Genomic DNA, 22,780 nt, shown 5'->3' on the forward strand with positions numbered 1-22,780 from the left:
GCTTTGATATCACTGGTCGGAGCTAGAAGTCCAGAACTTTATTTCGTCGCTGATCACCCGCTGTCACCCGCTGGATCGGCGTGTGTGACGCCGATCCAGCGATGTGTTCACTTGTAACCAGGGTAAACATCGGGTTACTAAGTGCAGGGCCGCGCTTAGTAACCCGATATTTACCCTGGTTACCATTGTAAAAGTAAAAAAAAAAACCACTACATACTCACATTCTGATGTCTGTCACGTCCCCCGGCGTCCACAGGGTTAAAACTGCTTTCGGCAGGAGCGCTGCTAATGCACGTGCTGCTGCCGAGAGCTTCCCTGCACTGACTGTGTCAGCGCCGGCCGTAAAGCAGAGGACAGCGGTGACGTCACCGCTGTTACTGCCGGCGCTGACACATTCAGTGCAGGAAGCTCTCGGCAGCAGCGCAGCATTAGCAAGCGCTCCTGCCGAAAGCAGTTTTAACCCTGTGGACGCAGGCGGGGGACGTGGCAGACATCAGAATGTGAGTATGTAGTGTTTTTTTTTTTACTTTTACAATGGTAACCAGGGTAAATATCGGATTACTAAGCGCGGCCCTGCACTTAGTAACCCGATGTTTACCCTGGTTACCCGGGTGCTGCAGGGGGACTTCGGTGTCATGATCTCCATGGCCAGAGAACTAGCATAAGCCTCAATAGGAACAAGCTCTTGGAAGATGTAACTATACTGACCATGAACTAAACCTACCGCATCATCTAGAAGTAGCCAGGTAGCATGTCCTACTTTTTATCCCTATATGCCCAGCGCCGGCCGGAGAACTAAATAATGCTAGCAGAGGGAAATATAAGACCTGACTCACCTCTAGAGAAATGCCCAAAAAGGAGACAGAGGCCCCCCACATATATTGGCGGTGATATGAGATGAAACAACAAACGCAGCAGGAAAATAGTTTTAGCAAATTTGAGGTCCGCTTTCTAGATAGCAGAAGACAGAAAGCATACTTTCATGGTCAGTAGAAAACCCTAACAAAACACATCCAGAAATTACTTTAGGACTCTGGCATTAACTCATAATACCAGAGTGGCAATTCCTGATCAACAAGAGCTTTCCAGACACAGTAACGAAACTGCAGCTGTGAACTGGAACCAAAATACAAAAACAAAACATGGACGAAAGTCCAACTTATCTAGTAGATGTCTGGGAGCAGGAACAAGCACAGAGAGGCTACTGATAACATTGTTGACCGGCAAGCATCTAACAGAGAAGCCAGGTTATATAGCGACACCCAGATCTAATCAGAACAGGTGAACAGGGAAGATGATGTCACAAGTTCAATTCCACCAGTAGCCACCGGGGGAGCCCAGAATCCAAATTCACAACAGTACCCCCCCCTCAAGGAGGGGGCACCGAACCCTCACCAGAACCACCAGGGCGATCAGGATGGGCCCTATGAAAGGCACGAACCAGATCAGAGGCATGAACATCAGATGCAGTGACCCAAGAATTATCCTCCTGGCCGTATCCCTTCCACTTGACCAGATACTGGAGTCTCCGTCTGGAAACACGGGAGTCTAGGATTTTTTCCACAACGTACTCCAACTCACCCTCAACCAACACCGGAGCAGGAGGCTCAACGGAAGGCACAACCGGTGCCTCATACCTGCGCAATAACGACCGATGAAAAACGTTATGAATAGAAAAGGATGCAGGGAGGTCCAAACGGAAGGAAACAGGGTTAAGAATCTCCAATATTTTATACGGACCGATGAACCGAGGCTTAAACTTAGGAGATGAGACCCTCATAGGGACAAAACGAGAAGACAACCACACCAAATCTCCAACACAAAGCCGAGGACCAACACGACGGTGACGGTTGGCAAAAAGCTGAGTCTTCTCCTGGGACAACTTTAAATTGTCCATCACCTGCCCCCAGATATGATGCAATCTCTCCACCATCGCATCCACTCCAGGACAATCCGAGGATTCCATCTGACCGGAGGAAAATCGAGGGTGGAACCCCGAATTACAGAAAAACGGGGACACCAAAGTGGCAGAGCTGGCCCGATTATTGAGGGCGAACTCCGCCAATGGCAAAAAAGCAACCCAATCATCCTGGTCAGCAGACACAAAACACCTCAGATATGTCTCCAGGGTCTGATTAGTCCGCTCGGTCTGGCCATTAGTCTGAGGGTGAAAAGCAGACGAAAAAGACAAATCTATGCCCATCCTAGCACAGAATGCCCGCCAAAATCTAGACACAAATTGGGTTCCTCTGTCAGAAACGATATTCTCAGGAATACCATGCAAACGAACAACATTTTGAAAAAACAGGGGCACCAACTCGGAAGAAGAAGGCAATTTGGGCAGGGGAACCAAATGGACCATCTTAGAAAAACGGTCACACACCACCCAGATGACAGACATCTTCTGAGAAACAGGCAGATCTGAAATAAAATCCATCGAGATGTGTGTCCAAGGCCTCTTAGGAATAGGCAAGGGCAACAATAATCCACTAGCCCGAGAACAACAAGGCTTGGCCCGAGCACAAACGTCACAAGACTGCACAAAGCCTCGCACATCTCGTGACAGGGAAGGCCACCAGAAGGATCTTGCCACCAAATCCCTGGTACCAAAAATTCCAGGATGACCTGCCAATGCAGAAGAATGTACCTCAGAGATGACTCTACTGGTCCAATCATCAGGAACAAACAACCTATCAGGCGGACAACGATCCGGTCTATCCGCCTGAAACTCCTGCAAGGCCCGCCGCAGGTCTGGAGAAACGGCTGACAAGATAACTCCCTCCTTAAGAATACCTGTGGGGTCAGAGTTGCCGGGTGAATCAGGCTCAAAACTCCTAGAAAGGGCATCCGCCTTAACATTCTTAGAACCCGGTAGGTACGATACCACAAAATTAAACCGAGAGAAAAATAATGACCAGCGCGCCTGTCTAGGATTCAGGCGCCTGGCGGTCTCAAGATAGATCAAATTTTTGTGGTCAGTCAATACCACCACCTGATGTCTGGCCCCCTCGAGCCAATGGCGCCACTCCTCAAACGCCCACTTCATGGCCAAAAGCTCCCGATTCCCAACATCATAATTCCGCTCAGCGGGCGAAAATTTACGGGAAAAGAAGGCACAAGGCCTCATCACGGCGCAGTCAGAACTTTTCTGCGACAACACTGCCCCAGCCCCGATCTCAGAAGCGTCGACCTCAACCTGAAAAGGAAGAGTCACATCAGGCTGACGCAACACAGGGGCAGAAGAAAAACGGCGCTTAAGCTCCTGAAAGGCCTCCACAGCATCAGGGGACCAATTAGCAACATCAGCACCCTGTCTAGTCAAATCGGTCAATGGCTTAACGACATCCGAAAAACCAGAAATAAATCGACGATAAAAGTTGGCAAAGCCCAAAAATTTCTGAAGACTTTTAAGAGAAGAGGGCTGCGTCCAATCACAAATAGCTTGAACCTTGACAGGATCCATCTCAATGGAAGAGGGAGAAAAAATATATCCCAAAAAGGAAATTCTCTGAACCCCAAAAACGCACTTAGAACCCTTGACACACAGAGAATTAGACCGCAAAACCTGAAAAACCCTCTTAACTTGCCGGACATGAGAGTCCCAATCATCCGAAAAAATCAGAATATCATCCAGATACACTATCATAAATTTATCCAAAAAATCGCGGAAAATATCATGCATAAAGGACTGGAAGACTGAAGGGGCATTAGAAAGACCAAAAGGCATCACCAAATACTCAAAGTGGCCCTCGGGCGTATTAAATGCGGTTTTCCACTCATCCCCCTGCCTGATCCGCACCAAATTATACGCCCCACGGAGATCAATCTTAGAGAACCACTTGGCCCCCTTTATGCGAGCAAACAAATCAGTCAGCAACGGCAATGGGTATTGATATTTAACCGTGATTTTATTCAAAAGCCGATAATCAATACATGGTCTCAAAGAGCCGTCTTTTTTTGACACAAAGAAAAAACCGGCTCCTAAGGGAGATGACGATGGACGAATATGTCCCTTTTCCAAGGACTCCTTTATATATTCTCGCATAGCAGTATGTTCAGGCACAGACAGATTAAATAAACGACCCTTTGGGTATTTACTACCCGGAATTAAATCTATAGCACAATCGCACTCACGGTGCGGAGGTAGTGAACCCAGCTTGGGTTCTTCAAAGACGTCACGATAATCAGACAGGAACTCAGGGATTTCAGAGGGAATAGATGATGAAATGGACACCAGAGGTATGTCCCCATGAGTCCCCTTACATCCCCAGCTCAACACAGACATAGCTCTCCAGTCAAGGACTGGGTTGTGAGACTGCAGCCATGGCAATCCCAGCACCAAATCATCATGTAGATTATACAGCACCAGAAAACGAATAGTCTCCTGGTGATCCGGATTAATACACATAGTCACTTGTGTCCAGTATTGTGGTTTATTATTAGCCAATGGGGTGGAGTCAATCCCCTTCAGAGGAATAAGAGTCTCCAAAGGCTCTAAATCATACCCACAACGATTGGCAAAGGACCAATCCATAAGACTCAAAGCGGCGCCAGAGTCGATATAGGCGTCCGTAGTAATAGATGACAAAGAGCAAATCAGGGTCACAGACAAAATAAATTTAGACTGTAAAGTGCCAATGGGAACGGATTTATCAAGCTTTTTAGTACGCTTAAAGCATGCTGATATAACATGAGTAGAATCCCCACAATAGAAACACAACCCATTTTTCCGTCTAAAATTCTGCCGCTCGCTTCTGGACAGAATTCTATCATACTGCATGTTTTCTGGCGTCTTCTCAGTGGACACCGCCAGATGGTGCACTGGTTTGCGCTCCCGCAGACGCCTATCGATCTGAATGGCCATTGTCATGGACTCATTCAGACTTGCAGGCACAGGGAACCCCACCATAACATCCTTAATGGCATCAGAAAGACCCTCTCTGAAAGTAGCCGCCAAGGCACACTCATTCCACTGAGTAAGCACAGACCATTTACGGAATTTTTGGCAGTAAATTTCAGCTTCATCTTGCCCCTGCGATAGGGACATCAAAGTTTTTTCTGCCTGAAGTTCCAAATGAGGTTCCTCATACAACAAGCCCAAGGCCAGAAAAAACGCATCCACATTGCGCAACGCAGGATCCCCTGGTGCCAATGCAAAAGCCCAATCTTGAGGGTCGCCGCGGAGCAAGGAAATCACAATCCCAACCTGCTGTGCAGGGTCTCCAGCAGAACGAGATTTCAGGGACAAAAATAACTTACAATTATTTCTAAAATTCTGAAAGCTAGATCTATTCCCTGAGAAGAATTCCGGCAAAGGAATTCTCGGCTCTGATACCGGAGCATGAACAACAAAATCCTGCAAACTTTGCACTTTCGTGGCGAGATTATTCAAACCTGCAGTTACACTCTGTAGATCCATTATAGACAGGTGAACATAGAGCCATTCAAAGATTAGAAGGAGAGAGAAAAAAAAGAAAGACTGCAGCATAGACAGACTGGCAAGTGATCCAATTAAGAGCACACTAACTACTAGAGAAAAAAAAAAAAAAAATTTTCAGCAGACTTCTTATTTCTCTCCTTTCTCAGCCAAGGATTTTAACCCTTTGGTGGGCCGGTCAAACTTTCATGATCTCCATGGCCAGAGAACTAGCATAAGCCTCAATAGGAACAAGCTCTTGGAAGATGTAACTATACTGACCATGAACTAAACCTACCGCATCATCTAGAAGTAGCCAGGTAGCATGTCCTACTTTTTATCCCTATATGCCCAGCGCCGGCCGGAGAACTAAATAATGCTAGCAGAGGGAAATATAAGACCTGACTCACCTCTAGAGAAATGCCCAAAAAGGAGACAGAGGCCCCCCACATATATTGGCGGTGATATGAGATGAAACAACAAACGCAGCAGGAAAATAGTTTTAGCAAATTTGAGGTCCGCTTTCTAGATAGCAGAAGACAGAAAGCATACTTTCATGGTCAGTAGAAAACCCTAACAAAACACATCCAGAAATTACTTTAGGACTCTGGCATTAACTCATAATACCAGAGTGGCAATTCCTGATCAACAAGAGCTTTCCAGACACAGTAACGAAACTGCAGCTGTGAACTGGAACCAAAATACAAAAACAAAACATGGACGAAAGTCCAACTTATCTAGTAGATGTCTGGGAGCAGGAACAAGCACAGAGAGGCTACTGATAACATTGTTGACCGGCAAGCATCTAACAGAGAAGCCAGGTTATATAGCGACACCCAGATCTAATCAGAACAGGTGAACAGGGAAGATGATGTCACAAGTTCAATTCCACCAGTAGCCACCGGGGGAGCCCAGAATCCAAATTCACAACACTTCGGCATCGTTGAAGACAGTTTCAACGATGCCGAAGTCGTTCCCCTGATCTTTGGTCGCTGGAGAGAGCTGTCTGTGTGACGGCTCCCCAGCGACCACACAACGACTTACCAACGATCACGGCCAGGTCGTATCGCTGGTCGTGATCGTTGGTAAGTCGTTTAGTGTAACGGTACCTTTAGTTTACTAAGTAGTTGATGTGGCAGGCTTGTTTGAAGAGATGGGTTTTCAATAGGTCGGGGCTAGGTATCAGTCTGATCGTCTGGGGGAGTGCATTCCAGAGAGCTGGCGCAGCACGAGAGAAGTCTTGGAGACGGCGGTGCGAGGTTCGGATTACGGGAGATGTTAGCCTTAGGTCATTTGTAGAACGGAGGGCACGTGTAGGGCGATAGACAGAGATGAGAGAGGAGATATAAGGAGGTGCCGAACTGTGGAGAGCTTTGTGGGTGAGAGAGATGATTTTATACTGGACCCTGTAGCGAATGGGTAGCCAGTGTAATGACTGGCACAAGATGGAGACATCGGTGAAGCGGCTGGACAGGAATATGACCCTGGCTGCTGCATTCAAGATGGATTGGAGAGGAGAAAGTTTGGTAAGAGGGAGACCGATCAGAAGAGAGTTGCAGTAGTCCAGACGGGAATGAATAAGAGCAACAGTAAGAGTCTTAGCAGTTTCAAAGGTGAGAAAAGGTCGGATTCTGGAGATGTTTTTAAGATGCAGGTGACAAGAGCGAGTGAGTGATCGGATATAGGGAGTAAAGGAAAGATCGGTGTCGAATATGACCCCAAGACAGCGGGCATGCTGCTTGGGAGTTATGGTTGAACCCTCCAGGGTAATTTCGATGTTGAGTAGAGTGAGGTTAGTAGAAGGGAGAAACACAAGAAGTTCTGTTTTGGAGAGATTTAGTTTCAGATAGAGGGAGGACATGATGTTAGAGACAGCAGACAGACAATCCTTGGTATTCTGAATTAGCATAGGGGTGATGTCGGGGGAAGAAGTGTATAATTGGGTGTCGTCAGCATAGAGATGGTACGGGAACCCAAATCTGCTGATTGTTTGTCCAATAGGGGCCGTGTAAAGGAGCCATATCTCAGAAATGGAAAGGCGCAGAAAGAAAAGAAAAACATTGCTGGATTCAGGAGAACAGCGGCATTTACACCAAGTAAAAAAATATATACGTTCATTACAAGTGACAAATCCTTTTAAATGCATGTGTTTTTGAGTGAAAAGCAATTCTGCCATTGGATTTAATTAAGAATTTCGGACTGTATCAGAGTATATCCGAGTACATGGAAGACTTCAGAATGAGTTGATAGGGAATCTGTCAGTGAGCTCGTCTGTTACCTTTTCTCATGAACGATGTTCTAAGCTGATTTGATAGGGTAAATAGAGCGGGTGGTGGGAAACAGACATAAAATGTGCGGATTATTGATTCACAGTGGTCTTAAAGGGATTTTCCCATAATCAAAAGCTTATGCCCTAGCCTGTGATAAGCTTCTGCTCACTTGGACCCCCATAAGTCTACGTTCACATTAGCGTTCTGCGCCGCAGCGTCGGTCGCCGCATGCGTCATGCGCCCCTATATTTAACATGGGGGCGCATGGACATGCGTTGCACTTGCGTTTTGCGATGCATGCGTCACTGCGGCGCACGCGTCATGGCGCAGAGGACGCAGCAAGTTGCATTTTTTGTGCGTCCAAAATCAAGCAAAAAAAGGACGCATGCGTCGCAAAACGCAGCGTTGTGCATGCGTTGTTCCTGCGTTGTGCGTTGCGTCGCCCAACGCAAATGTGAACGTAGCCTAAGAACAGTGTTCCTTAGTCCTCCATTTCAGTGGCAGGGTGGTCTACCATGTGCGCACTTCTCCTCACTCTGCTCTTCTAGACTTACCGGTCTCCCCATGTATGTGTGTGTGTATAGGGAGAGACTTGTCAGTCGGAGAGCGGAGGACGCAGAAGCCACCAGGACCCTGCCTCTTGGGCTAGTCAGACGAGGCGCATAGTCCTGACCGACTTGTCCATTAAATATACCGTATTTTTCGGACTATAAGACGCACCGGACTATAAGGCGCACCCAGGTTTTAGAGGTGGAAAATAGGGAAAAAAAATATGTGAAGCAAAAAATGTGGTAAAATATTTAATAACATAAATAACATACTATTATATGAGGTGTTATTATATATAATAGTATGTTATTATGTTGGAAGCTGCGGGACCAGTGTGGTGTCTGTACAGTACTATATGAAGACGCTGGAGGGTGAGTATAAGAATGGGGGCACAGGGCTTATATTGAAAGCACCACTCCAGCACTGCAAAATAGCACTGGAGTGCTGCTTTAAAATCCCATGGGAGAACTATAACTCCCAGCATGTCCTGCAGATCCTATGACATGCTGGGAGTTATAGTTCACCAAAGGAGTGGCAGAGTGGTTTATTGTGTTTTGTAGACTAACCTCTTAATTGTGGCAGCCAGCCACACTGTGGTGAGGTACAAGCATCCCATGACTGCACACAGAGCCCTCCCTCTTGTTGCCTCTCCACAGCACAGGTAATGAGGAAGCTGCAGATTCTAGTGGGGAGCCTGAAGAACCTGTGATGTCAGGAAGAGGGAGGGCTCTGAGCTGCCATGTGATGCTCCAGCCCGCCCACTTCTGACATCATCACAGGTCCTGTTTGTGCACAACACTCGGCATCCAGGCATGGCAGGCAGGTACGCAGCGATCTCCTGGCTCCTGCTGCTGCCTCCTCCTCCCCAGGACACACAAATCTCCCCGGAATCAGTGCTGGGGAAACTGTGTGTCCCTGCATAAGTGCAGTATTCATTTGCTGCTCCGGCTCACCGCTCAGCTGATCGGTGGGCGGGGAGCAGCTAAGAAATATTCACTGCACTTAATCAGCGGGGCCATGTGGTTTCCCCAGCAGCTGATTCCCGCAGCGGGGACATCCTGAAGTGGGATATCATTGCGATCCCACTCACTGCTGCCCCCCTCCCCACATGCTACATCCGGACCATAAGACGCACCCACACTTTCCTCCCAAATTTGGAGGAAAAAAAGTGCGTCTTATAGTCCGAAAAATACGGTAAGCAGAGTTTCAGACTGTAATAACTGAGCCCATGACTTTTTGGTTCGGGCCCCATGAATCTGCTAACAGGTTCCCTTTAAAAATTAAAGCTCTGTAGTGATTGGTTACTACAGGCCTAAAGAACCTACATAAATCTGCCCTCTTAATATTTTTTATAATAGAAGTTAAAAAAAATAAAAAAATATTTTTTAATCTCTGTATGTTTGGTTATAGTGCAACGACGCCACCTGATGGAAAGTTTACCATGAAAAATAAATTATTTTTTCTCCTTTTCTATTTACTGTAGTATTTCTCTTTCCGCATGGAATAACAATGCTGGCTAATATTTTATTCCATCTTCGTGTTGTGCTGTTCCTCTGATATTCCTCTTGGCGGGGAATTGACAACTGGGCGTTACTATTCCGCTTGTGCTTTGGGTGTATTTCTTCACACCCTGACCCTGTCCAATCCGTGATAACCATGTCTGGCCACGTAGGAACCTTTTCAGTACAAACAATGTTTTTTTGGTCCACTAATTCATTTTTTTTTCCTGGTGAGGTAACAAGGAACACCAAAAACAGTTAGATAGTTTTAGTAAAAAAAAAAATTATGGTGATTCCAAAGTATTTACGTAGCGAGAGACAAAACTGTATTAATTTTCTACTTCTAATACATAATTTTATTTATTTATTTTATGCTTTATTTTACCTAATTTTTTTATTGGATGATGGATTATTTATTTCACCCCTTTTGCTATGTGAAGCTTTACAGCCAACATTTGTCCATCCAGGGACTAATTTTTAGGATTATCCCTTGAAATTTTAAGCTAAATTTGGGGTATTCCCATCACCAAGATCCTACCCCAATATGTAGTAGTTTTTATTATTATTATATTAGCAAATATCTCCAATTAGAAATGTAGTATAGTTCTTCTGATTTGCTATGTTGCTTACCCCATGTACTGGGAATTATCTTAGGAATCCATGGTTATGACCACTAACAACTAACTGTTACTAGATGAGTGGTCGTAACCATGGATACCTAAGCTGCAATACCCTGCACATTGGGTAAACAACATAGCTAATCAGAAGAACTAAACTACATTTCTAATTGGAGGTATTAGCTAATATTATTATTATTATTATTATTATTATACCTACTACATGTATTAGGATAGGATCTTGGCAATGGTAATACTCCTTTAAGGCAAAAAGAAAAACATATAAAATAAAAATATCTTCCTCGGTGTCTGGCTTCCCCTACACATTTGACTAATGTTGCTGCGGATACAAATCACCTCCTTTATTACCTATAAACCGTTCCGTCCTACCATAGAAAAACGCCGCTAATTTATATAGCCCTGACATTTTATAATTTTTCTTGATTTCCAGATAAAAGATTTTACATTTAAAACTTTAATAGTCGGAGCCCCGAGTTCATTTATCTTTAATTTTTGAAACGGGGGCACGTAATTCATATCTGTAATTTTATGCACACTCGGTAACATTCGCGGGGACTTCATTTTGTACATTAAAATTCCTTTAAGACCGTTATTAATGATTTATATAACGAAGTGTCCTATTAATCACGCAAGTTTTCACGTTTTACGATTTGCTTCTATGTTAATACTATCTTTATGGTCTGTATTAATGTTTTATGTCCCCTAATTTCAATTATAAATCAAGAACATTTTCCTGTTTTTGTTGGTATTTTTCTGAACTTTGTGTCAGCTTTAAAAAATTTTATGCCTTCTTCCTCTGCCTCTCTGGAAATCCTCCCTCCCCGCCGTCCCCTCTTCTCCCATCTTTCTATACATGCGTTATGAAATATTCATGAAATTGGAATTAATTGTGATCTCCCGGGAAAGTTTCATTGACAAAGTGATTTTTGTCTTTTTTTTTTTTTTCTTTCTTCGTTCTGGCTTTCAGCTCAGAAACTCGAGCGTCTACGGAAGGAAAGGCAGAACCAGATCAGATGCAAGAATGTACAATGGAAAGATCGGAACACAAGCCATTCAGGTAACGGCTCCCATTGTCACCTCGGGGGTCTGATCTACGGGAAAAGATGGGGCTGGAAATATGGGGATGTGACGCGTACAGCACATGAAAAACACACCGCAGGTCTGCAACCTAGAGATGTGAACTTACGCCTGACAAAAGGAATGTGTCATTCGAAAATAACCTGGTGTTTAAATCATGTTTTTATGTTAGAGGGTTTTCTTTTAATGTTTTTATTGTATTTTTGTTTTTACAGTTTTCCATATGAGTATTCATATTACAATATGAAAAAAAATAAATCTTGCTGTTCTCACATATTAGCCCCTATACTACACTCATATACTACACTCATGTTTTCTGTTCTGTTAATAAGTATTTTCAGCAGTCTCCTAATCCTCACAGACAGGATTACATGTCTGATATTTCTGTACACAGTAGATAATACAGGATCCACCATTCACAATAGGTGGTGTCACGTCACCTCCTCCTCCTGTACAATGACTGATTACACCACTATATACAGTAGATAACACAGGATCCACCATTCACAATAGGTGATGTCACAGCTCACCTCCTCCTCCTGTACAATGACTGATAACACCTCTATATACAGTAGATAGCACAGGATCCACCATTCACAATAGGTGATGTCACAGGTCACTTCCTCCTCCTCCTGTGCAATGACTGATAACACCTCTATATACAGTTGGTAACACAGGATCCACCATTCACAATAGGTGATGTCACAGCTCACCTCCTCCTGTAGAATGACTGATAACACCTCTATATACAGTAGATAACACAGGATCCACCATTTACAATAGGTGATGTCACAGGTCACTTCCTCCTCCTCCTGTGCAATGACTGATAACACCTCTATATACAGTTGGTAACACAGGATCCACCATTCACAATAGGTGATGTCACAGCTCACCTCCTCCTGTAGAATGACTGATAACACCTCTATATACAGTAGATAGCACAGGATCCACCATTCACAATAGGTGATGTCACAGCTCACTTCCTCCTCCTCCTGTGCAATGACTGATAACACCTCTATATACAGTAGATAACACAGGATCCACCATTCACAATAGGTGATGTCACAGCTCACCTCCTGTATAATGACTGATAACACCTCTATATACAGTAGATAACACAGGATCCAGCATTCACAATAGGTGATGTCACAGCTCACCTCCTGTATAATGACTGATAACACCTCTATATACAGTAGATAACACAGGATCCACCATTTACAATAGGTGATGTCACAGCTCACCTCCTCCTCCTGTACAATGACTGATAACACCTCTATATACAGTAGATAGCACAGGATCCACCATTCACAATAGGTGATGTCACAGGTCACTTCCTCCTCCTCCTGTGCAATGACTGATAACACCTCTATATACAGTTGGTAACACAGGATCCACCATTCACAATAGGTGATGTCACAGCTCACCTCCTCCTGTAGAATGACTGATAACACCTCTATATACAGTAGATAGCACAGGATCCACCATTCACAATAGGTGATGTCACAGCTCACTTCCTCCTCCTCCTGTGCAATGACTGATAACACCTCTATATACAGTAGATAACACAGGATCCACCATTCACAATAGGTGATGTCACAGCTCACCTCCTGTATAATGACTGATAACACCTCTATATACAGTAGATAACACAGGATCCAGCATTCACAATAGGTGATGTCACAGCTCACCTCCTGTATAATGACTGATAACACCTCTATATACAGTAGATAACACAGGGTCCACCGATTACAATAGGTGATGTCACAGCTCACCTCCTTCCTCCTCCTGTATAATGACTGATAACACCTCTATATACAGTGGATAACACCCAGCAGGCAGATTGTACTGGCTTTGTCGTGTGACACTGTACTGTTACATCATAGGATTTATTGCAGATTTTATAGTGTGAATTTATTGAATTAATATAAAACGCAATTCTGACTTTTCAATTTACTTTGCCTTTACATCATTTACTGATCATGTGAATTAATTTCTAATGTTTTGATAGATCAGACCACTACGGGCACTATACATAAAAAAACAAACTGGGGAGAAAGGAAGGTGATTCGATTTTTTTTTTTTTTTTTTTATACAATTATTATTTTTTTTTTAAACTTTTTTTCTCATCACTCTATCATTTTATAGCATAGCTTACAGTGCAATATATTGTAAAAATCAGTCTCCTCTGAGGCCCAGGCTATGGTTGGACATCACTGGAGAAATAACATGGCGGGCATGAGGTCCTTCACCCACCCCCCAGTAGTCATAGCACCCCACTGGCACCTTGCGCTCTCGTCACATGGGGGCTGACGGGCGCTCAAAAGAATGCCAGGGCAAATAGTGGCACTTTTAATGCCGTTGTGATTGATGGTGGCATTTAAGAGATTAGTAGCCATCGGCGGTAGCTCTGATCGCTGATGTTAAAGGTACCTTCACACGAAACGACATCGCTAGCGATCCGTGACGTTGCAGCGTCCTGGCTAGCGATATCGTTTCGTTTGACACGCAGCAGCGATCAGGATCCTGCTGTGATGTCGCTGGTCGCTGAATAAAGTCCAGAACTTTATTTGGTCGTCCGATCGCTGTGTATCGTTGTGTTTGAAAGCAAAAGCAACGATACCAGCGATGTTTTACACTGGTAACCAGGGTAAACATCGGGTTACCAAGCGCAGGGCCGCGCTTAGTAACCCGATGTTTACCCTGGTTACCAGCGTAAAAGTAAAAAAAACAAACAGTACATGCTCACCTGCTCGTCCTCCAGCGTCTGCTTCCTGACACTTACTGAGCTCCGGCCCGAAAGTGAAAGCACAGCGATGACGTCACCGCTGTGCTGTTAGGGCCGGAGCTCAGTCAGTGTCAGGAAGCAGACGCTGGGGGACGCGCAGGTGAGCATGTACGGTTTGTTTTTTTTACTTTTACGCTGGTAACCAGGGTAAACATCGGGTTACTAAGCGCGGCCCTGCGCTTAGCAACCCGATGTTTACCCTGGTTACCCGGGGACCTCGGCATCGTTGGTCGCTGGAGAGCGGTCTGTGTGACAGCTCTCCAGTGATCAAACAGCGACGCTGCAGCGATCGGCATCGTTGTCGCTATCGCTGCAGCGTCGCTTCGTGTGAAGGTACCTTTAAAGACCGATATCGGCTTTGTAATCCAGCCGGCATCTACCCCGTGTGCTGCGGGCTCGGCTTCTGAGCCTGCTCCAACAAACATGCACACTCTAGGTTTAAGATGATAACAATGTATTTATGGAATTGTTAATTGATGCAACTTACTATGTTAAAACTTGCCTTTATTACTCTAATATTTACAATACAAAGAAGCAAATTTAATTGTTTTTATTTGTTTTGCAACAGAGGAATTGAGTTCATTGTTTGAAAAGAAAGAAATCATAGAAAAAATCCAACGCAGCATGAAGCCGTCCATACTTTCTGTGCGCTTGGAGCAGTGCCCGCTCCAGCTGAACAACCCGTTCAATGAATACTCCAAATTTGATGGCAAGGTATGGATCAGTCCTCTAAGCACTCGCTCTAAAAGGGGTTTCATATAGTAGAGGTTTCCCAAAAATGTTCTTGAAATTTCTCATCAGTTGTGGTGCAGTTTGCATGACTCGTGTGGAGGGTTTTGGTCCTGAGTGCACTCATGAAATAAGTGGGGATTATTACATCTGCTGCTCATCAGTTAATGCTTTTTGTAGTACATTCTACCTTTGTATTTGATGGCATGAAAAGCATAATGTGAAAATATAAGTCTGCAGCATCCGTCATGATCTGTTTGAAAACCGATCTATCATACATGTGACTGCTCCATCTGAACAGAGACGTAAAGTGGCCCCCTCACTAATCTGGTAGAGTATTTCATGTTTTTGGAATCGGTGGAGATTCAAGTGATTGTACCTCCACTGATCCCCAGCTTATCACAAACCCATAAGTGATCACTTTTTGCAATGGGAATAACTCTTTAAGAAGTGCCTTTTGGTAGCTTTCCACCCTTTTATGTTTGGACAGGTTTTCTTGCTTATTAATTGGTAAACATTTATACATCAGTTGCCCTGATAATTGCTTGGTAAATTTAATATTTAGTAAAAGGTGAGCACCCACCACTCTCTTGAGAATTCTTGTGTCTATAACACGACTGTTCTTTTGGCAACGGCTTGTCTCCCAGAGAATAAAAGGATTTGCCATCAGAAATTTGTTGGTTCATTCTGTTGGATTGGAACAACTCAAAAAGACAGAAAAAAAGACAAACTGGACCTATTTCACACCAAACCCCAAAAATGAGCTGGACAAAATAGCAGGTAAACAACTTTGTTTCAAGCATATAATGTTTGTTCAAACTCACCTGTGGCAAGTAATAGGTGAGGGTAAATTGAAAATCACACCTGAAACCAGATAAAAAGGAAGAGAAGTTGACTCAATCTTTGCATTGTGTGTCTGTGTGGCACACTAAGTATGAAGAACAGAAAGAGAAGGAGAGAACTGTCTGAGGACTTGAGAACCAGAATTGTTGAACATTTTTAACAATCTGAAGATTACAAGTCCATCTCCAGAGATCTTGATGTTCCACAGTGCGCAACATAATCGTGAAGTTTACAACCCATGGCACTGTAGGTAATCTCCCTGGACATGGCAGGCAGAGAAAAATTGATAAAAGGTTGCAACGCAGGATAGTCTGGATGATGGATAAGCAGCCCCAATCAAGTTGCAAAGAAATTCAAGTTGTCCTGCAGGCTCAGGGTGCATCAGTGTCAGCGCAAACTATCCGTCGACATTTGAAAGAAGTGAAACACTGTGACAGGAGACCCAGGAGGACCTCACTGCTGACACAGAAACATAAAGCTAGACTGCAGTTTTCCACATTATACATGAGTAAGCCAAAATACTTCTGGGAAAGCATCTTCTGGATAGGTGAGACCAAAATTGAGCTTTTTGGTAAATTACATCATTCTACTGTTTACCGAAAATGGAATGAGGCTTACAAACAAAAGAACACTGTACCTACAGTCAAATATGGTGGAGATTCAAAGATGTTTTGGGGGTTGGTTTGCTGCCTTTGGCATTTTATGCCTTGACTGTGTGCAAGACATCATGAAATCTGAAGCTTACCAAAGGAGTTTGGGTTAAAATGTATTGCACAGTGTCAGAAAGTTGGGCTCGCATCCTAGGTCATGGGTTTTCTAGCAGAACAATAGTAAAGTATATCGTGGCACAGCTGTGTTGGTGCACAAGATAGGTTTCCCACACCAGTAGATAAATAATAAATAAGTAACTTGGCACTCAACTTCGGAGAATGGTGATGATTTTTTATTCAGATGGCAGTCCAAAATAAACGTTTCGGTCAAACATTAGACCTTCTTCAGTAAACCGACTGGTTATGTAACAGGAATGGAGGATGTCTCTAAACGTGGAGTGGGTCCCAGATTATGGTTTCGTGTGGACCTGTCTGGGTATGGTAACAGCCCGAATAAGATACCAGAGAGGTGGATCGTATATGGGCCTGGTGATCCAGGTATAGAAAAAACACTGCAGCAAATATAGGTAGCTTGTTGTAAGCTCGGTATATGGTTTTAAATCCACTGTGGTATCATAGAAAATGTTGATAATAACCAGCATAATAGAGAGCTGAGAACCATGAATTGTGGCCTCAGGTGCCAGAAGATTAGGTTAAATTGTAGGTATCTACTATTTGTAGTAGATTCAACTAGCGGCGGATACCGCGTTGAGGCATACCAGCGACACACCACATACGGGCAGCCGTTTTTTTACTCCTAGCGCGCCTATCTCACCAGACTACTTTGTACTACAAATAGTAGATACCTACAATTTAACCTAATCTTCTGGCACCTGAGGCCACAATTCATGGTTCTCAGCTCTCTATTATGCTGGTTATTATCAACATTTTCTATGATACCACAGTGGATTTAAAACCATATACCGAGCTTACAACAAGCTACCTATATTTGTTGCAGTGTTTTTTCTATACCTGGATCACCAGGCCCATATACGATCCACCTCTCTGGTATCTTATTCGGGCTGTTACCATACCCAGACAGGTCCACACGAAACCATAATCTGGGACCCACTCCACGTTTAGAGACATCCTCCATTCCTGTTACATAAGCAGTCGGTTTACTGAAAAAGGTCTAATGTTTGACCGAAACGTTTATTTTGGACTGCCATCTGAATAAAAAATCATCACCATTCTCCGAAGTTGAGTGCCAAGTTACTTATTTATTATTTTTCTAGCAGAACAATGACCCAAAACATACTTCAAGAAGCACCCAGAAATGGATGAAAGCAAAGCCCTGGAGAGCTCTGAAGTGGTCAGCAATGAGTCCAGATCTAAATCCCATTGAACACCAGTGGAGAGATCTTAAAATTGCTTTTGAGAGAAGGCACCTTCAAATATGAGAGATCGGGAGCAGTTTGCAAAAGAAGAGTGGTCCAAAATTCCAGGTGAGAGGTGTAAGAAGTTTGTTGATGATTATAGGCAGCGATTGATTGCAGCTATTTATTCTAAAGAGTGTGCAACTGAATATTAAGTTGAGGCTGACAACAAATTTCTCCTGCCCATTTGTGGGGTTTTGTGTGAAATTCTGTCCAATTTGTCTTTTTTTCTCTTTTTTTTGTGTTGTTCCAATACACACAAAGGAAATAAATGTGTATGAGAAAACGTGTAATAGCAATAATATTCTAGGAGAAATACTTTATTTTTAGGAACAATTTCAAGGGTGCCAACACTTTTGGCCATGAATGTATCTTATCAGAGAAATCTGCTCCTTGCTCCTCCTGGACTGATTGATCACTGTCTATACTCTATATTCAGTGGTACAATTTGTCTTCGGTGAATGCAGATTTTTCCCTGTTGCTGCTCAAAAAAAAGTTTAAACTGTAAATGTCATGTCAGTTGAATGTGTAGCAGAATGTCCGTCTGGCTCCTCCAACCTCCATAGAACTTTATGAGCACCAACTCTCCTCCTATGTCAGTAATGAGGAAATCTGTCTTCACTGGAGGCAGATTTTACTACTGAATACAGAATTTACTGAGTGAAAGATCAGTCCAGGAGGAGAAAGAAGCTGATTTCTCTTATAAGATATGTTACAAAGTTTATTGTTTTTACCTGTACTATTTATTCATAAAAGATAAATAAAACGACATATACTCTTCAAGGCGCTTATCATACAACGGCCAAACACTCCGATATTAGTAGCATCGGCCAACAGTCTAATCTGTACGGGGTCTCCTCCCGTCAGATGATGGTGGGGGTTTCCAAGAATCTGGTTTATTGCGTTTGTTCATTGGGAGATAAGCCACCACTGATCTTGAGAATGACGGGGCCACAGTGCTGATTTCTCCATGCTTTCAGCCACCCAGTTGTGCATTGAGCTGCGCAGCATGGCTCCATTTACTTCAATGGGGCGGTTCTGCATTCACCTGCGCGGTGAGCCGCCGGGGTGAAAACAGGGCTGGATTCATTAAAACGTTTACCTCTGTAGTGTCTTCAAAAGGGAGATTTGTAGTTAAAATTCTGCGATGCCGCTAAGATGAATTTCAGGAGAGTATAGTTGATTCACAGTGGTTTTATTCAACGCGTTTCAGGGGTCTCATGCCCCCTTCATCAGGAAATACCATTATTTCCTGATGAAGGGGGCATGAGACCCCTGAAACGCGTTGAATAAAACCACTGTGAATCAACTATACTCTCCTGAAATTCATCTTAGCGGCATCGCAGAATTTTACCTACAAATCTCCCTTTGAAGACATTATTTTTTCTCTGGTAAGTGAAGACCTGTGGATCTGCAGCAGCCTCTATCTACATGCTCTAATCTCATCCTAACCAGGTGAGCAAATTTGGTGTATATTCTCCTCTGTGTAACGTGGATAAGACCCTATTGCGCTCTTTGTCTCCCCATTGTTTTGCAATAGTTACCTCTGTAGTGTGGCATAAAGAGTTTTGTAAAGTTGCACTAAACTTTTGCAACTTTTGGTGTTCTCACACTATTTTTGCTCAGTTCCAACAAAGTGGGTGAAGGGGAAGTGAGGACCTGGTGGGTGAAGCGGAGGTGAGGGCCTGGTGGGTGAAGGGGAGGTGAGGACCTGGTGGGTGAAGGGGAGGTGAGGACCTGGTGGGTGAAGGGGAGGGGAGGACCTGGTGGGTAAAGCCGAGGTGGGGGCCTGGTGGGTGAAGCTGAGGTGAGGACCTGGTGGGTGAAGCGGAGATGAGGACCTGTTGGGTGAAGCGGAGGTGGGGACCTGGTGGGTGAAACGGAGGTGTGGGCCTGGCAGCCACCGCTCCTCAAATTCTTCACAGGCGTCAGCGTTTGCTACGCTACATATCTTACTCCATGAGAAACAGCTTTAGTCTTGATGAATGGAGCCCTTTAGTCTGTATTCTCAGTTTTAGCACATGTCTCACCTGCCTCCCTGATGTCCTCTGTGGATATAGCTGTGGCCCATTGCTGGGATTTCAATAGTTACTTCATGCCAAGGTTTAGGTATGATGAGAAATAACCCCGCAGAACGTATGATGGACAACATTTTCAATGCTAAATAATACAATTTATTCATTTTGATTCGATCGTAGTTCATGATGTCCACTTCGCAGTCTCCTGTAACTTGCGACCCATCAGATAAAATCCATCTGATGTTATCCAAAGAGGCCTCTGACAAACTTTTAGCTGTGTCCAGTGCTGGGATATCAATAGTTACTTCAGGCCAAGGTTTAGGTATGATGAGAAATAACCCCGCAGAACGTGTATGATGGATAGCATTTTCAATGCCTTATGATATCATTACATTCTCTGTGATTCGATCGTATGTCATGATGTCTACTTCACAGTCTCCTGTAACTTGCAACCCATCAGATAAAATCCATCTGATGTTATTCAGCGAGGCCTCGGATTAACTTTTTTCCCTCATGTGACTTCCGGATGCAAGGGGTTAATCCTGTCCCAGGTTTCAGGGGACCCTCAGAAGACCCAGCCGGTTCATCAGCTCCGACGTCCCCCACGCCTGCGAGCCCGGTCTATGGCATAATTCATGAGCGCTAATTACTCAGCTGTTAATTTTCATAAGTGTTGATTGTAGCAGTTCCTTAAATTAAGACTCCTTTTAAAGCGTACCTTGGGAAATATTTTATCAGGGCCCGGAGTGCAAATGAATATGAATATGGCTCCAATTAACACTCGCTGGTTAATGGCTTTTAGCAGCATTTTGGGATGTGCGGTCCTTAAATACCATTTTTTTTTTGCCTGCTGCTCTTACATTGAGCACCATTCAGATAATTAGGGATACACAGAGCCATTTAAAAGGCTTGAATGAGACATCGCTATTAATTCTGCAGTTCCGGCTGCTCTTTGTGGCCATTGTGACCCCCATCCCATATTCTTCAGTAGATTCATTATGAGTTACAGACCCTTCGGAGGAGAACCTTGGAGGATTTAGCTTCTTTACAGGAAGCATTAGAAGAATCTCCAGGGGGCTAGACTGTGGTGACTCTGGCTGATGAAAAAATTTACAACTTGAGCTTGACAAATATATTTGAAACACACAAAGCCATTGAAAAAAAGGGTGTCTGTGCCCACTGTCTACTTTTTGGACATTCGCACGGCCACATCTATTCTTTCCCATCAAGACAATACCTTTTGAAATTGAAGTCAGATGATTGTGTCAATCAGCAGCATTTTGCTATATTCTCCCGCTGCAGTGGCCACTACAGGGAGAGTGGGGTATTGCATGCCAACCATTCATACGGGGAGGATATAGCAATTCTCTAATATAACCCTACTCTTGTGAGTTTTTTAAGATCTTTTTATGGCCTATAATTTGAGTACTAATATGAGGATTTAGAGAAAAAAATTTAATTTTAGGCACGACCAAAAAAATGTTCCCAAAATTTGTATGCTTATTTCCATTTCATAAGTGACTTGATGGGTGATAAATCGCCGGTCACTGAGATCCTCACCAATTTTGAGTGAAGGACTCCGGAGTGCAACATCTTAATGGAACGATGACTGCACATGCGCAACGCCGCTTCATTCCCTGCCTTATAGGACTACCTAGTCTGCTATCTCTGGCGCTCCCATAGACAACGAATGGATCGATTTTGCTCATGTTCTTCCATCCCGCTATTCAGACGTTGTACTTTAAAGCTCAAATCGTCAGACTCCCAAAAATCGGCGAATTATTACCTATCCTGTGTATTGGATGATACCTTGTTAAAAACGGGAAGGACCCTTTAATTTTCCCACATAGAGATTTGGCAGCCATGGGTCATATCGTTTTGGCTAAGGTTGCTTTCATGTTTCGTTCTGTGTCCCCATCAGGGCATATGTCTGAAATTTCAGGGTCTGGACATATGCGCCTAGGTGGCCATAAACTCTAATGATGCAGACAGAAGGAACGTGCGCTCTGCCTTGCATCATTTTCACGAGTGTCCGCCTACTAGAGGTGGTCACCCAGACGCAGTCTACTACATCTGAGTGTCCGCCTTCAGTAGACGTATACCCCCAAAAATGATTCACGGCAGAGCATCATTACAGTCTATGACTCCGCCGGCGCGTAGGTCCGGACCCTGTTTTGTGGAAATTTTGGATGTATGCCCAGACAGGGACACAGAACGCAATGTGAAAGCCTCCTTAGCCAAAAGAATATGACAATAGAGTTTAAAGGAGTTTTCTGGTTTGTTGAAATTGATGGTTTAGCCTTTAGGCTAAGTCATGAGTATTCGGGAACTAACTTTTCACATCGTAAATCAGTTGTTTGAAAGGTTTTGCTGCCTATTCACAGCGCCCCCGACACTGTCTACATTCCCCCATACAGCACAGCTCCATACTTGTCATAGTGGCTGTGCTCAGTATTACAGCTCAGTTCCACTCTCTTCAATATAATGTACAGTGGTGCATGCTAAGCTATAAGGGGGACAAGGCGCTAACAGGAGCCCCATGGCCTCTTCACACAGCTGATTGGTGGAGTCCATATCTGTGCGCCCCCGCTAATCTAATCGTGATGACCTAGAGATCAACAATCGGTTTTAAAGAATAGGAAAAAATTAATTTAATGAATTGGTTAGAATCCATGTGGAGCCATCCAGAAATATCTTGTTTCTAATGACCCTTTAAGAAGAACTTCTTTTTTCTCCAGCTCTTAGGTTTTGTTGTCTCCTTAGAAGGCCGGGATGTAGGATAAAACTGATTGCATTGTCTGCCGGTTACTACATTGTCTTCTCTCCATGTGAGTGGTGCGGAGAAGTGATTGACAACCCTAACACATTCTGCAGCAGCAGCGCTTCTCTAACTCCACAGATCAGCAGTTTCTTAGCTGTCAGAGCAGCGC

General features: G+C 43.9%; 1 protein-coding gene across 2 annotated transcripts in view; it reads left to right on the forward strand.

Annotated features, from left to right (window-relative positions):
- The window catches only part of MAPKAP1 (MAPK associated protein 1), a 194,490-nt gene that overhangs the window by 30,165 nt on the left and 141,545 nt on the right, over positions 1-22,780 (forward strand). For both annotated transcript variants that reach the window (XM_077283604.1, XM_077283605.1), the window contains exons 3-4: positions 11,340-11,429; positions 14,803-14,948. In XM_077283604.1, coding sequence (XP_077139719.1) covers positions 11,340-11,429; positions 14,803-14,948 — 236 coding nt within the window. The remainder of the gene's footprint in view (positions 1-11,339; positions 11,430-14,802; positions 14,949-22,780) is intronic.

This window comes from Ranitomeya variabilis, chromosome 2 (assembly GCF_051348905.1).
Source record: "Ranitomeya variabilis isolate aRanVar5 chromosome 2, aRanVar5.hap1, whole genome shotgun sequence".
In the NCBI taxonomy this organism is placed as follows: domain Eukaryota; kingdom Metazoa; phylum Chordata; class Amphibia; order Anura; family Dendrobatidae; genus Ranitomeya; species Ranitomeya variabilis.